This window comes from Dermacentor variabilis, chromosome 8, assembly GCF_050947875.1.
Source record: "Dermacentor variabilis isolate Ectoservices chromosome 8, ASM5094787v1, whole genome shotgun sequence".
Taxonomy (NCBI): Eukaryota; Metazoa; Arthropoda; class Arachnida; order Ixodida; family Ixodidae; genus Dermacentor; species Dermacentor variabilis.
The window spans coordinates 12,776,376-12,790,859 of NC_134575.1; the positions used below are offsets into that span (position 1 = coordinate 12,776,376).

The 14,484-nt window shown below is 47.1% G+C and overlaps 1 protein-coding gene across 1 annotated transcript in view; it reads right to left on the reverse strand.

Moving 5' to 3' along the window:
• Positions 1–14,484, reverse strand: part of LOC142589642 (uncharacterized) — a 28,940-nt gene that overhangs the window by 6,521 nt on the left and 7,935 nt on the right. The window contains exon 2 of the mRNA XM_075701170.1: positions 4,182–4,493. Coding sequence (XP_075557285.1) covers positions 4,182–4,493 — 312 coding nt within the window. The remainder of the gene's footprint in view (positions 1–4,181; positions 4,494–14,484) is intronic.

Here is a 14,484-nt window from a genome sequence, read left to right on the forward strand (position 1 = left end):
CAAAAATGCTCGTGTACTGAAATCTAGAACGACAGAAAGCTGAGGTAGTTGGTAAGGACTCATTATGAAAAAAAGAGGTGAGGCGTGAAGACAGGACACAAGAGTAGAGAAGTGGACAACACGAACGCTGACTATCAACTCAAGGGTGCACTGAGGCGAAAAAATAAAGAAGACACAAAACTCATCTGCACAAGCTTAGGAATGGTATCACCACGTGTCACTCGGGTACATGTGCCGGTCTACGTGAGAGATAACTGTCAAGGCACTTAATCTCTTCCTTACGTAAAGTAATCGAAGGCTGACTCACGCACGTAATTCCACCATTATAGATATGCCATGCCTCTACAATAAGACGCGTATCTTCATTCTTATGCCTGTACAATATGGTGCATTCATCTAAATCTTGCGTGCAGTTACAAACTTGTCAATGTAGGAACAGATTAGAAGGCGATCCACCAGTTAACGACCTTTCATGTTCCATTAGCCTCTGATTGATACACCGTCCCGTTTGCCCTACGTAGAACTGGCCACATATTAGGGGAATTTTATAAACCACACCCATACGACAGCCAGTAAAACTGTTGTTCTTATTGTGCTTCACTGGACAAATATCTGTTCTTATTTTGCCTTTTACCTGCTCATTTTCCCTCTGAACGGCAGCGCATTTCTTACCTAGCCCATTGGGAGCAGTGAAAGCAACATTAACATCATATCTACTTGCAACTTTTTTGCAACAGATGCACCCGACTGACACATGGTGACACCATTCCTGAGCTTGCGCAGATGAGTTTGTGTCTTCTTTCTTTTTTCGCCTCAGTGCACCCTTCAGTTGATAGTCGGCGTTCGTGTTGTCCACTTCTCTACTCTTGTGTCCTGTACGCACGCCTCACCTCTTTTTTGCATACTGAAATCTAGCTGCATGTTCAAGAACTCCGGTTAGTCAAACTAATTCCGAAGTCCCTCGCTACGGCATGTCTCACAATCAGATCATGGTATTGGACTGTGAAACACTACAAATAATTTTTCTGTATGAGTTCTGTTATAGTTCGGTTATCTTACAGATCTCACAAAAGCGGGGACGTGCGCGTGACGTGTTGACTGAGTTCTGATGGGTGTGCTCGCAGCACCGAGGCGTGAAAAGCACTGGGGCACCCTGCCGAATGAAACGAAACGTAAACTTCAACAGCTTTGCATGGTCTCGGTGTCATCCTTGAGGATGTCACTGCGTTCAGCAAAGTCTGATGACCACCGCCTGCTCAAGCTTTCTCGCCGTACTATTCTTTCACTGTACAAACGAGACAGGAAAGATGGAGCCTTCAAGTGGCCAACAGTGGGCTGAAAAGAGGTGCCTCGCTAAACCTGGAGGGGACGTTAGGACAAGCTTTGTCAAGGAAACAAGTGGGCAAATTGTTACTCTGACGAAGTCAAGCCGTCTTGTCGAAATGTGGTACCCATGCTTAGGCTTCTCACGTAACCCCATTGTTATTGCTCCATTTGTGTCATAATGACTACGTTGGCTTGGAGAGTGGATTGGTTCGTCTAACACAGGACTGGAGTTTACTCGCGGCTGAATGGGATACTTGGGCCTGTATAAACAAAATGTTCTTAGGCAAGACTTGTCCGCAAGAAAGAAAAATCAACCAATTTTGACGGTTGCCATATCTTTCATGTAGGCGGCTGGCCAATAGCAAAGAGCACTTGCGAAACAAAAGTTTTCCGGATTCCGCTCCTGTGTCTGCGTTGTATAAACTGGGCAGGAAAAATAAACTTCAGGGCTCGAATGGCTATAAATTTTTCTAGGAGCACAACGACCAAACACTCACGACGCTTGCAGCATCATCGGAAGCCACGCCATACAAGGAGCGGACTGGTGTCTCGGTGTGAACCACTTCGCCCTTGGATTCGTGCTGGTCTAGCGATGCTCGCCTTGGAAGTGGCTCACGCGGGTCCAGACGCGGCGCGTCTTCGAAGCGGTCCTTGACTCCTTCCTTCGAATCCTTTTGCGGCGGTGGCTGAAGGAAAGCGTTCGTTTTTTAATGAAAGTTAGAAAAGACACATCTAGGCTGCTCACTGACAGCGGCGAGATGAGCCAAAGCTTTGGATGAGCACAAAGCTGCTCCATGCCGACGGGGCTGCATTCCGATGGGTGCGGAATGCAAGAACGCTACGGATATAAATAGAAGTAGCATTAGTTAAAGAAGTCCATAAGGTAAAGCTTAATCCCCAGCCTCTCACTATGGCATACTTTTGCATAAGGTTAGGTACACTACAGTACAGCCTAATCAGGGACTGTTGGGAAGCGTAGCCACTGGTAGATCCTAAGCATAATAAATATCACAGAGGTAAGCGGAACTGCCTAAATAACTAATTTCGAATACTAGTGCTTGATATAAAGCTTCGAACAACGTGACGCCAAAGTTTGCAGCGATCGAAGCAAAATTTACAACAGCTGGAAAATCGCGACTGAAGCCTAGCGCTTGGAGCTGAAGTTAGGTGTATTGCTCCTGCGAATTTTAACAGCATTTGGTAGTGTACCTTCCAACATAAGAAAAATTTAACCAACTCATCCAAGGTGGCGTGACGTTCGCCGTTATTTTCTGTAGAGAGTGCCGGGTACCTACAGAAATGTGAAAATCGGTCTATTTATCAGGCTTATCTTTTTAAATATTACCTACAGAAATGTGAAAATGGGTCTATTTATCAGGCTTATCTTTTTAAATATGCAAACCTTGACATCCTATTTGTGCTGTGTAAAATAAGGTGCATATAAAGAGCCTGAAATTCTTAAGAACCACGTTAGGCAAACAGGAAGTGAACCCAAGGAAAGCACGTGGAGAAATTAAGTTTGTTTTGACTGAAATGCAGCCTTTTACAGCCTTGACGCCATGCGATAGCGTTAAATAGGTTGTTGACCTGCTCCTAAATTTGTGTCCTACGTGACGGCTGCAGTTAAATGAAAGTTTTACGTCGCTGCTATGGACGTAAGTGGCACTGAATAACAGTGTCAGGATATCGATCGATCAATTAATGTTAGAGCAGCAGGCTTTACTTAAGCTTTAGGTTTGACGGACAGTAGCATTACAAGCGAAACGGCTATGTAAGTATTAAAGTATGGCTGCAATACTGGTGGTGCAAAGGAAGGGATATAAATGAAGAGGTACAAAGGAAGAGAATATAAAGTAAGGATGTATAAAGGCATTGAAAGATAGGTGCATTAGAAATTTTTAGAGGTGGGCTTGGTGACATAATTCACGTCTCCGCTTTAAACGAGATGCCCGTATCACCGTCGTCGTTGTCATCGTTATAATCATAAGCACCATCAGGATAATAATAATAATTATCATCATGGATACTCTTGTATACATACACTCGTACTATATGGTTTACTAGAATGAATGAGTGGGTCCAGCGGAAGCCATGGTAAGCACCGAGACTCGAGAGTGACGCAAGAAAACACTGAAATTGCGGCGTCGCTGCCGTCGCCTCATCCTGCAGCTCCTGCTGTTTCTGCTGCACCCATTGGCTAAGGCGATCTCGCGAGCCGGGCCACTGTCGTCTGCTCGACGCACCGTCGCTCTGGCGTTGCTTGCGTTGCTTACGTTTCCGTTTATCCCCTTCCTTGATAACGCATAAGTGGGGAATAAAATCACTGTTTCCCCCACCGAGTAGCGAAACTAGTTACAGCACAGTGAAACACCTGCCGAAGTTCTATGCAGCTGCGGTAGGGTCTCGAACGCGACACGCGTCCCACCTGCGTGCGAAACCGCTTATACGTGTATGTATTGGTGAAGGCGACGGTGGCGCCACCAACATTTCAATAACAAACGTTTCAGTGGGGAACCGGCGCTGCACCCACTCTGCCTGTGTAGTACTCTCTACTAATACCGAGAAAAACTGGCGGGCGTATAGTTGCCCGGTAGCCTAGTGGTAAACAACCACTCACTCAATGAGGACGATAAGGGTTTTAATTATAAAGGACTGTTTCTCCTATGCCCATATCTTCGTTGTTTGCTCGTTTCAGGTGCTTGTAACTAACGAAACAACTCAAGCCCGTTCAAGTCATATTTATTCTTACCGCTCCCGGTAAATCGCCAGAAATCGCCAACTAGGCGTCCCATTTAGGTTTGTACCATACCATGCATGATCTTCTTCTAAGCCTCGGTACTGCCCAGTGTTCTCACCTTGTCCGGCATCAGGGTTTCCTCGGACGACGGGGGCGGCGGCTTTTGGCAGACAGCTGCCTCCTTTCTTGCACCGTAAATTTGAGCCTGACTCGTCGAGCTCTCTTCGAGCGTGGACGTGTGCCTACGGGTCGACGCCGTTGAGCAGCGGTCCGACGCGCCTTGGAGACTTCTGGCAGAAGGGCTGGCCGGGGTGCCAACCTCGTGGTCGCATTTTGAACCCTCTTTCTTCAGCCTTGGGTCCATTCTTGTTTTAAGTCCGCAGTGTGGTGCATCTAAGATTTCCAGACGCCGTCTCGATCTTCCAGTTCCCTGCGATTAGGTTGGGATTGCTGAGTAGACCACAAATAGGATCGTTCTGGCGCAAACAAATAAGGGCGTAAGGGAACAAGGGGAGTGCCATTTGCGTGGTAAGGATTACTCGCCAAACACTCAGTGGGAGCAGTGTTGCTAGGTCTAGTTTTACTTCTTAAGGAAAAATATGACCGTCAAGCACACAGCTGGAATTTTAGCAAATTTTGAGTACCTGTTTGAGTTTGAGTACCTGAACAACGTCTAAGTAGCCTAAATCCCCACCGTAATTCCATCAGTGCATTTGCGTACGCCGTAGACCCTTTGTAGACTAATTCTAGAGAACCAGCTATGTACTGCCAAAATGTGTAACTGTGTTGCGCATACATAGAGGGCGAGTGCAGGATCCACGCTCTAAAGTAGCTGGAAATATTTACAAGTGGCAAGAATCCAATACAATATCCCAATATACGCTGCCCATCAATGACAATACAGTGTCGAAATATGAACTAAATATAAGTAGACCTAGCTGTATCACTTAGACGTTTCTTTCATATGTTTAAAAACAAATGTAACATATCAGGCCCCATCTAAGCCCCAAGTTCGAAAAATACCAAGCATCTCTCATTGACATTACTTAACGAACACGTTTCTTTTTCCCGCTGATGAACCTCTTCGTCTAGATTGGAGTTAAAATGGCCGACGTTACCACGCAGCGCCGTGGGACATTAAAAAATTGGAGGACGCTTAAGCTTCGCCTTCAAGAGTGGAACGCGACAGCGTTCCCGTCGACCCGCCAAGGGGTATTGGGCTACGGCGCAGCGACTACGCGCCCCGCATCGGACGCGGTGAGCGTCGAGCAACGCAGCGTTCGGCGCGACAACGAAATGTGCGCCTCAGCAAGCGACGCACGCCTGAGCCTTAGAAACAGCTCGTTTCTAAGGTAACACCGCGTTCACTAGAGGCGCTTTTGTACCGCTTCGAATCGCGGGATCGAATCCCGGCCACGGCGGCCGCATTTCGATGGGGGCGAAATGCGAAAACACCCGTGTGCTTAGATTTAGGTGCACGTTAAAGAACCCCAGGTGGTCGAAATTTCCGGAGTCCTCCACTACGGCGTGCCTCATAATCAGAAAGTGGTTTTGGCACGTAAAACCCCAAATATTATTGTACCGCTTCGAAGCATCGAACTCGTGGCTCAGTGGTAACGTCTCCGTATCACACTCCGGAGACCCTGGTTCGATTCCCACCCAGCCCATCTTGGAAGTTGCTTTTTATTTATGAAGTGCCTGCCGTGATTTATCGCTCACGGCCAACGCCGCGGACGCCGACGCCGACACCGACGCCGACGACACCGGCTTTTCTGCGACACGAGCTCCTTAACGCTATCGCGTTAATAATCTCTTAAATTATGCTCTTAAATACTCCAGCGACTCTGCCACGCTCCGTCGCCAAGGTTACAGGCGTCATCACCACATCTGAGCCGCCTGATTACAAGACGTTCCATGTCGTTGTCCGGCTACGTGGTGACATGTAATTATGAAATGCACCGCCTGTTTTGTGCCACAGACCAAACTGCAATAAAAAAAAAGAAGAGTGATCCATCCACAGAGGGATTTTTATCAGACTTACGAGAAAAGTTGGTGGATTCCAAAGTAATAATTTCGATGCAGCTATAGCAGAGCGGCGAAAATTATTAGCAGCACCCGCTGTTTGATAATGCTGGCGCTGCGATGAAATTACAGTTCATACAACTCTTCCGGCACGTTGCACGAAATCAAAGCCTTCACTCGCTGGTCAGTACTCGTGTCGTTTTCTCGCTCATCCAGTACCTTTTGCGCTGTTCTCAGTGTGTAAACCAACCAACTAGCGCAAGCCAACATCCCGTTGAATTTTATCACTTCGTTTTTCTTTACTTTTGTACGAAATATGGTACCCCATAGAACAGTGCGTTGGCACTGTACGGGTTTTTCATTCAAGAGGTGCGTGAACTAGCAGCAAAATCTCTGCATCACGCTCTCGAAATTGCAGCTCCGTCGGTACGATGACACCATCAAACATATTTGGCCAACGCATCCACTCTATTTGTTACTTTCGTCGCCGCAGACAACTGCAGCTTAGACACCAGCACGAAGACACTAAGCAATGTGGACTATGGCGTACAGGAGAATGAGCGAACACATCAATATGCGGTCGCAGATGTCACAGAAATGAAAAACAAGATCGTCGCTTCAGCCATCGCTACAGCTCCCCTGGGCCCATATTCACAAAAAGTTCTTGCGCTAGAATTGTCCGTAAAAGCCAATCCTAGCCAATCCTGATGCTGGAGATATTAAGAGAGGCCGCCGCTCATAACAAAGACCACTTACGAATGAAAATTTCCGAACTCGGGCCCTGGTTCCTTGTCGCGATTCGTGGAGAACGATAATGCCAGAATCAGCTAGAATTCTGGTCAGAAGAGGCACGTCGGCAGCTTATAGCCTGTTGCTATAGCATGTCGGAGATGGCAGAAAGGGAGGGAATATGTCGCAGCATGCCACGCTTCGCGATGCGCGAGATGATGGATTAGAGGAACCTTAAAAATAAATACCTAATGAGTTTCTAATGATAACAATGGCCTCACGAAACTCTCTCTCCGTTATTTTTGGGGAAAGTGGTTCATAACTGGAAGACAATACGAAGGCCAAATTTGACAAAACACCAGCAATGCTACCTATAAACCATTACCGATAACCATTACTTTAGGGCTAGAACTTCAGCGATAAATCATTAACTAGACTCGAGAAGTTGCCGCCAAAATTGATGTCACGGCGAGTTGGGGCGACACTTCAAGAGGAAAAAGGTGACGTGAAAAGGCGTGGCCACCACCCGTCTGTCATTCTTTCGCCTTCTCTGGCCTCACCAAGTCTTTTGTCATGGCAAAAGTTGTTACTTTTTTCTTGTATTGGAGAAATCCAATTTACTAATATAGCCATACTACTTAGTGTCCTTTTAAGGGAAACAATGCGTGCGAAAATAAAACTAGAGTACTATAAGACCAATGAAAGCAAGACACCACATCCTGGTGTCCTTCGTGTTGCCGCATCGAAGAGCTGGTGTACCAGGGAAGTTGCTACCATGCTACAACGTTCCCTACTGCGCCTGGCGGCCCGCCACTGGCATCATCCACGAAATCGCCACGCAATCGCCATATACTGTTACGATTGACGTTTAAGCACCATACTAAGTAAGCGTAACCAATACTAACGGGCGATACTAGCGCCCACTCGGACGAGAGGTGACCCGTGGTGTGTTTGGTTATCCTTCGGAGCAAAGGATGCTTCACCGGCAGACATGCAGCTCTCACGGGTGCTGTTCGCGCCTCATCATTCACTTCAAGATAACAACGTCCCTCTCTGACTACAGCGAAGGCCGGTCTCCCGATCCTGACCTGCAGAAGAGGCCACTAATTGATGACAGCGTCATCGTTAAGAACTGCTGGGGTCAACAGCGGGCTCACCGTTTACCCGGGAACCACGGGGTTTACCCGAGGTTCACCATTTGCCACGTGGTTGCCTTGTATTTGGAAATAGTGGGGCGTTGAGATCGGACAACAGTGGGATTTTGAGAGCCGGCAACGGTGGGTCGTTGAGAGCGAGCAACTGTGGGACAATAGAAGCAGCACGTGGAGAACGATTCGGCGTTTTGTGAATGGCGAGGGAAAGAAATCAACGGGATAAAAAGCGGATCTAGAGTTTGGTGAAGGTGTGCTACGACGCGGACGCGTGCTCCTGATCATGCACGTACTATTGATAGTACGTGTAACCTATGAAATTGAAAAATGTAAATAAACCCTTTTCTCATTCCTTGGACATCGTCTCGGTCCTCTCGATCGCCCGGCACCTGGCTCATCCCCAGCTACGACAAAATAATGACCGGTCGGACGCCCGAAACCCAACAACTGCTTGACCACGATGGGCTACGCTACCCTGAGTAGCAACAGTACCTGCTCCGCTACCCTGAGTCGCTGCACCCATGGTCTGATACCGTTCACGTCGTTCCGTTAATGGCCAGCCTTGTGGCACCGTTCATGGCAGCGGCGTAGCGCCGTGATGCTGAAGTAGACAAAAGCATTCCTTCAGCGAATACTCGACAAAGACGACGGGACAGCTCCGCGACATTTTGGCTGCGCTTACGTCTATGCAGCTTATTTTGCCTCTCAAATGCATTTAGGTACATACTTTTTTGCAACACTATTTGTTGTTGTGCAAATAAGGCATCGTACCCACACTTCCCAACGCGCTTACCTTAAGCAAGATTTTCGAGAGGACTCGTCAGCCGACCCGCCAATCAGTGGAGGCTGCGGGCGCAACTGGACAGCCCGAGCTGCGACGGCACTTCGAAAGGATTTGTACGCCTCCGAAAGTAGACCTTTGTCGTCCGGATGTCTTCCTGTTCTGACCTTGTACTCTTGTTCTGACGTGTAAAACTATACGCCGTCACCTATTTAGCTCGAACGAGACAAAGAAGGCATGATCTCGCGGCTCGCGGTGCGCGTGATCTTCTTTTTTTTCGCTTCTTGATGATGATGATGATTTCGAACTATGGAGCATAGGAAACGCGTGGCAGAGGCGAAATGTCCTATTGATATCTCGGTTCGAATAATATATTCTTTAACAGCGAGAATTTTTTTCCCCTAATTGAGAAGCACGAAACAAATGTACATTTTATTGTATTTTTAGTTCATCTCATCCTTTTCCTAACTTCTTGAGACGTCCATTGAGAAAAGTTTCAATATAATTATTAGGCACAAATTAAAGCGAGGGGGTCCATCATAATAGTGCATACACTATTATGATGAGTCCTCTAACAGTATATAGTTGCTAATGTGAGAGGCCCCTTTTTATTGCGTCGCACGGTATTTGCACGGAGTTGCTCTAATCAGTGCTTGGCCTGTCTGACTGGGGCGCACAGTAACAACCTAACAACGCGTCATTCTTCATTGGTCTGCGGCTGCTAAAGCAGCTTCTACCAACGAGCCACGCACCCTAACCCTGGTCTACGCAGCCGGTTGCTTCGCTCCCTTTAGCAGGAGCCCTCAGTGTGAGACGTGGTGGCCAAGCTTAGTGAAAAAGAAAAAGTACGGCAGAAGCGAAACGAGAAATGACAATGCAGCAGCGTGACAAACGAACATAAGAAAATTGTCAGAACGCAATTTGAGCCCGGAGACTCTATGATCATGAGTCCAACGCTTTTCAGCTGTGCCCCGAAACCAGATGGAAAGGTCCGCTGTCGGAGATGTTCTGTATAGGCTGTTGTTACCCCGTCACCATAGCGTTATGGTTCTTGTTAAAAGCCCCCTCAGTATAGTCAGTTCCTAATTATTATGGTGGTCGTGGTGGTCGTGACCTAACGTGGCTTTGTTCTGAATTTCTAACTGAATGAGTACAAAACCGCATTTTTTTAAAGCTTGAGCTACGTGAGTGCTGTGACGACAGCGCATATAGATGCATCGTGGCTTTGAAAGAAACAATTGCTAGATCAATAGCATTGACTACTGTGGGTAAATAATTGGTAATGTGTGAGCCTGCTTCATCAGGGTTATCAGTAGAGTGATCGCAACGTGAAAGCCGACTTCTTTAACAGAATGACCGAACGAGAAAACCGCTTTGTAAGACTGCCTATATTTAAGGCATGTCATAAACACTTAACGCTGTGTAGTAAATGAAGGCATGAAAGTGGTAGCGGGGGGGGGGGGGGAATTCTGCAATATCATGCCAGTGAAAAAGTTCGAGAAGTACGCGTCCTTGCTGTGCGGCTGCCTCCACACTAACTTACGCTTCGCTTCGCGTGATTTCATCATGTGCGTTGGATCTGCACTTTTGAATGCATTAGAATTAGTAGCGTGAAAGGGTTGCGGTGTTACGCTACTGAGCACGAGGTCGCGGGATCAAATCCCGGCCGCAGTGGCTGAATTTCGATGTGGGCAAAATGCAATAACGCCCGTCCACCGTATATTGGATGCGCGTTAAAAAACCCCAGGTGTTCAAAGTTAACCCAGAGTCCCCCACTACGGCGTGTCTCGTGAGCAGATCGCGGTTATGGCAAATATATATATATATAAACGAGGAGCGGAGGTTAACCGAGGGTCCCGGTTTTTATGTCATAAGAAGGCAACAAACAATGACACCACGGACAACATAGGGGAAATTACTTGTGCTTAAGAAATGAAATAAAGAAATTATAAACTAATGGAAATTAAAGTGGATGAAAAAACAACTTGCCGCAGATGGGAACCGAACTCATTTATATATATATATACATATATATATATATATATATATATATATATATATATATATATATATATATATATATATATATATATATATATATATATATATAGTCTCACCTGCAGAAGCGAACAAACAATGACACCAAGGACTGCATAGGGGAAATTACTTTTTGTTCTTAATTGGATTTAAGAAGCGATGAATAAATATAAACCTAATGAAGACTAACAAAAATCGGGAGACCTTGCGGTTTCTTCTTTTCGCATATATATATATATATATATATATATATATATATATATATATATATATATATATATATATAGTCTCACCTGCAGAAGCGAACAAACAATGACACCAAGGACTGCATAGGGGAAATTACTTTTTGTTCTTAATTGGATTTAAGAAGCGATGAATAAATATAAACCTAATGAAGACTAACAAAAATCGGGAGACCTTGCGGTTTCTTCTTTTCGCATATATATATATATATATATATATATATATATATATATATATATATATATATATATATATATATATATATATATATATATATATATATATATATATATATATGTGTATATATATATTTCAGAACTATCACTTGATTTGTGTATATAAGTTGAAAAAGTGCAGGCGCACGTAGAATAGCAAGAACCAAAAACGTCGGAATTAAACGTTCTTGCTTTCCCACGTGTGCCTGCACTTATTCTTCATATTATTAAACAGCGGGTCCCTGAACTACTTGACATGAAATGACAATAACTTTGAGTTCTGAGGGACTGAGATCTTGGGGAGCCAAAGCCGAAGGCTTCCGAAGATCAAGTCCGTGGCTCCGCCCACGACGGGACCGGGAGATTAAGTCGCGCCGCAGTGTCGTGGGCCCTCTGGACAGACTGGAGTTGAATGTAAAGATTGCTGCTCTGAAGCGATTCCTGCCATTGTCCTTTCATTATGGGTGGAGAGGCGGTAAGGGCTGGGCACAGCCAGAGCATCTGTTCAGAAGAGCATGAGCCATGACCACATTTGGGGCACGACTGTGAGTGGTCAGGGTCTATCCTGTTAAGGAACTGAGGAGTGGGATACGAACGGGTTTACAGAAGTGAGTGTGCTAGCCTGAGATTTGTTCAATTGGGGGTGAAGGGTGGAAATGTTTTCCAGTCGATAATGGGAAACACTTTCGTGGAAAGCACATAATGGATATTTGTGGATGTTGACCGCGTTCCAAGCCTGGCTACCCGCGACAGCGCGGTACGTGAAACCACGTGCTCTCCGGTAGGCCTGCTCGTTAGGATTACATCCGAGCGGGTTAATTGAGCCATCTAGATGGGCTGGGAACCACGAGATGTGGTATCTTCCTTCGCTGCTCTTCCTAGTTCTTTGAAGTGCTTTGTTCCCAATACTGTTCGGCTGTTCAGACACAAAGGCGGACGAGAAGGATCTAACCGCCGTGCGCGAGTCCGATAAGACGATAGGATGAACTTTTGAGCTGTGAAAAGCCAGAGCGATCGCCGTTTCCTCCACCACATGGGCAAACTTCGTATACACAAAGGCTGCATTGACCAGGTTGCCCGCCGCGTCTACAGCCGAGACAGCGAACTTATCGCCACTGTCATATTTGGCAGCATCGACAAAGAGGGCATCTAGTTTCTGCTGATTGACCTTTTTAAGGATGGGCTTGGCTCTCGTGAATCTTATACTCTCGTCATACACTGGGTAGGTGTCTCTCGGGGCGGGGTCAACCATGATGCGAGTTTTGGTTTCCCAGGTCAAGCTAATTTTGGTCGCCGGTTCATGTCTGGGTTGGATACCAGCTTTCTTCCAAAATCTTTATCCCTGGATTAGTGGATGAAAGTCTCATTGTTTGAGCCGCTGTGTAATTAGCTCATCGATGGTGCTGTGGAGCCCTAGCTCCAGCTGCTTCTCGGTGCTCGTGGACTGCGGAAAGCCGAGCACGCGCTTGAGGCCGGTTCCGATTAGGGAGTCGAGTTTGACCTTCGCTTTACCACAATTAAGGTATGGCGCGATGTAGATAAAATGACTCAGGAAGAATGCCTGATAAGCTCTGAGCAAATTGTCCTCTTTGAGAACTGCTTACTCCATATTATATTTGTGTACATATACATACCAAATATATTGTCTCAAGAAAAGCCTGACTCTGGCCTGACAATCGACATAAACTGTCGCTTTTAAGACGTATGCACAGACTATTTTAAAGAAAAAGTATATCGAGACGGCTTCTGTACTCGACGATTCGACTGCACGGAGCAGTACCTGCTACCCACCGGACTCAGATGTTCCCCGACCAAATCTGAGCTTCTCCTTTATAGAAAAGAAAAAGGCCGCAGACCCAAGGGCTGGAAACCGGTCTCGGAAAGTGACATTCACCTGTTCACTCGGAGCGGTGACCCGATACCCAGGGTCGACACCATCAGAGTCCTGGGTTTGTTCATAGAATCACGCGGTGGCAACGGCACTGCGCTACGCAAGATAATTGCGAAAACCGACAATGCTTTTCGCCTCATCCGAAGGGTCACGAACAGACATCGTGGCCTCAAGGAGGACAACCTGCTTCGGCTCATCAACGCCTTTGTGCTGTGTCACTTCACCTACACGGTGGCCATGCACAACTGGCTCAGAGCCGAGCGGGATAAGCTTAATGCCCTCATTAGAAAATTATTCAAGAGAGCCCTCGGGCTGCCCGTCAGAACGCATACAGAGGACCTCCTTCGGCTCGGCATGCACAACACCATGGAGGAGATGGCCGAGGCTCAGGAACGGGCCCAGCTAACTCGGCTGTCCACCACGCCAGCCGGCAGGCGTATCCTCGAGGAGATCGGACTCGCACCAACCAAGAACTTGGCTGAAGACACCCAAATCCCCAGATAAATATGGGAGAAGATCGTGGTCGCCCCTTTGCCCCGCAACGTTCATCCCGTTCACAACGCAGCTCGTCGCAAGGCAAGAGCATTTAATATACTAAAGCAAATAAACAAAGACAAAATCGCAGCAAGCTTCGTGGACGCAGCTGCATACCGAGACGGCAAGGCTTTTGCGGTTTCCGTCATTGACACGCTGGGCAAAGTCATCAACTGTGCTTCCGTCCGGACGACGAACCCAGAGGTGGCCGAGCAAGTGGCCATTGCACTCGCCATGCAAGAGGGTCGGAGAGACAGGGTGTATAGCGATTCGAAAGCCGCCATCAGGGCATTCCAGAAACGCCGGGTAGCCCGGCAGGTAGTTCAAATTCTGAAAGGCGCCAAACAGGGCAACACCTCCATGCACTCGATCCTTTGGTTCCCTGCACACGTCGGGGTGATTGAGGGGGTTCCTCTGAACCTCAACGTGTCTGCCCACGAGGCTGCGCGTGGCTTTACCGACCGCGCTGCCCTCGGATCGGGCGACTCTCTCCCCGGACACAGAGACGCTCCTCTCACACACAACGAAATCACGAAATTATTTTACTTAGAGAGAAGGGTTTTCCCCCCGCCTCACTCCAAGCTAAGCAGGCCGCAGGCGGTCACACTAAGACTTCTGCAAACGAACTCGTACCCAAATCCGGCGTCCCTTAATAGCATATATCCAGAGATTTATCCAAATTGTTCTTGCGTGGCCTGTGGTGAGGTAGCTACGTTGCCTCATATGCTCTGGGAGTGCGGGTCGCTGGGCCCGATGTTCACCAAGGAAGAGTGGGACGCGCTCCTGCGAAGTCCTGTCTTTGAGGATCAAATCCTGGC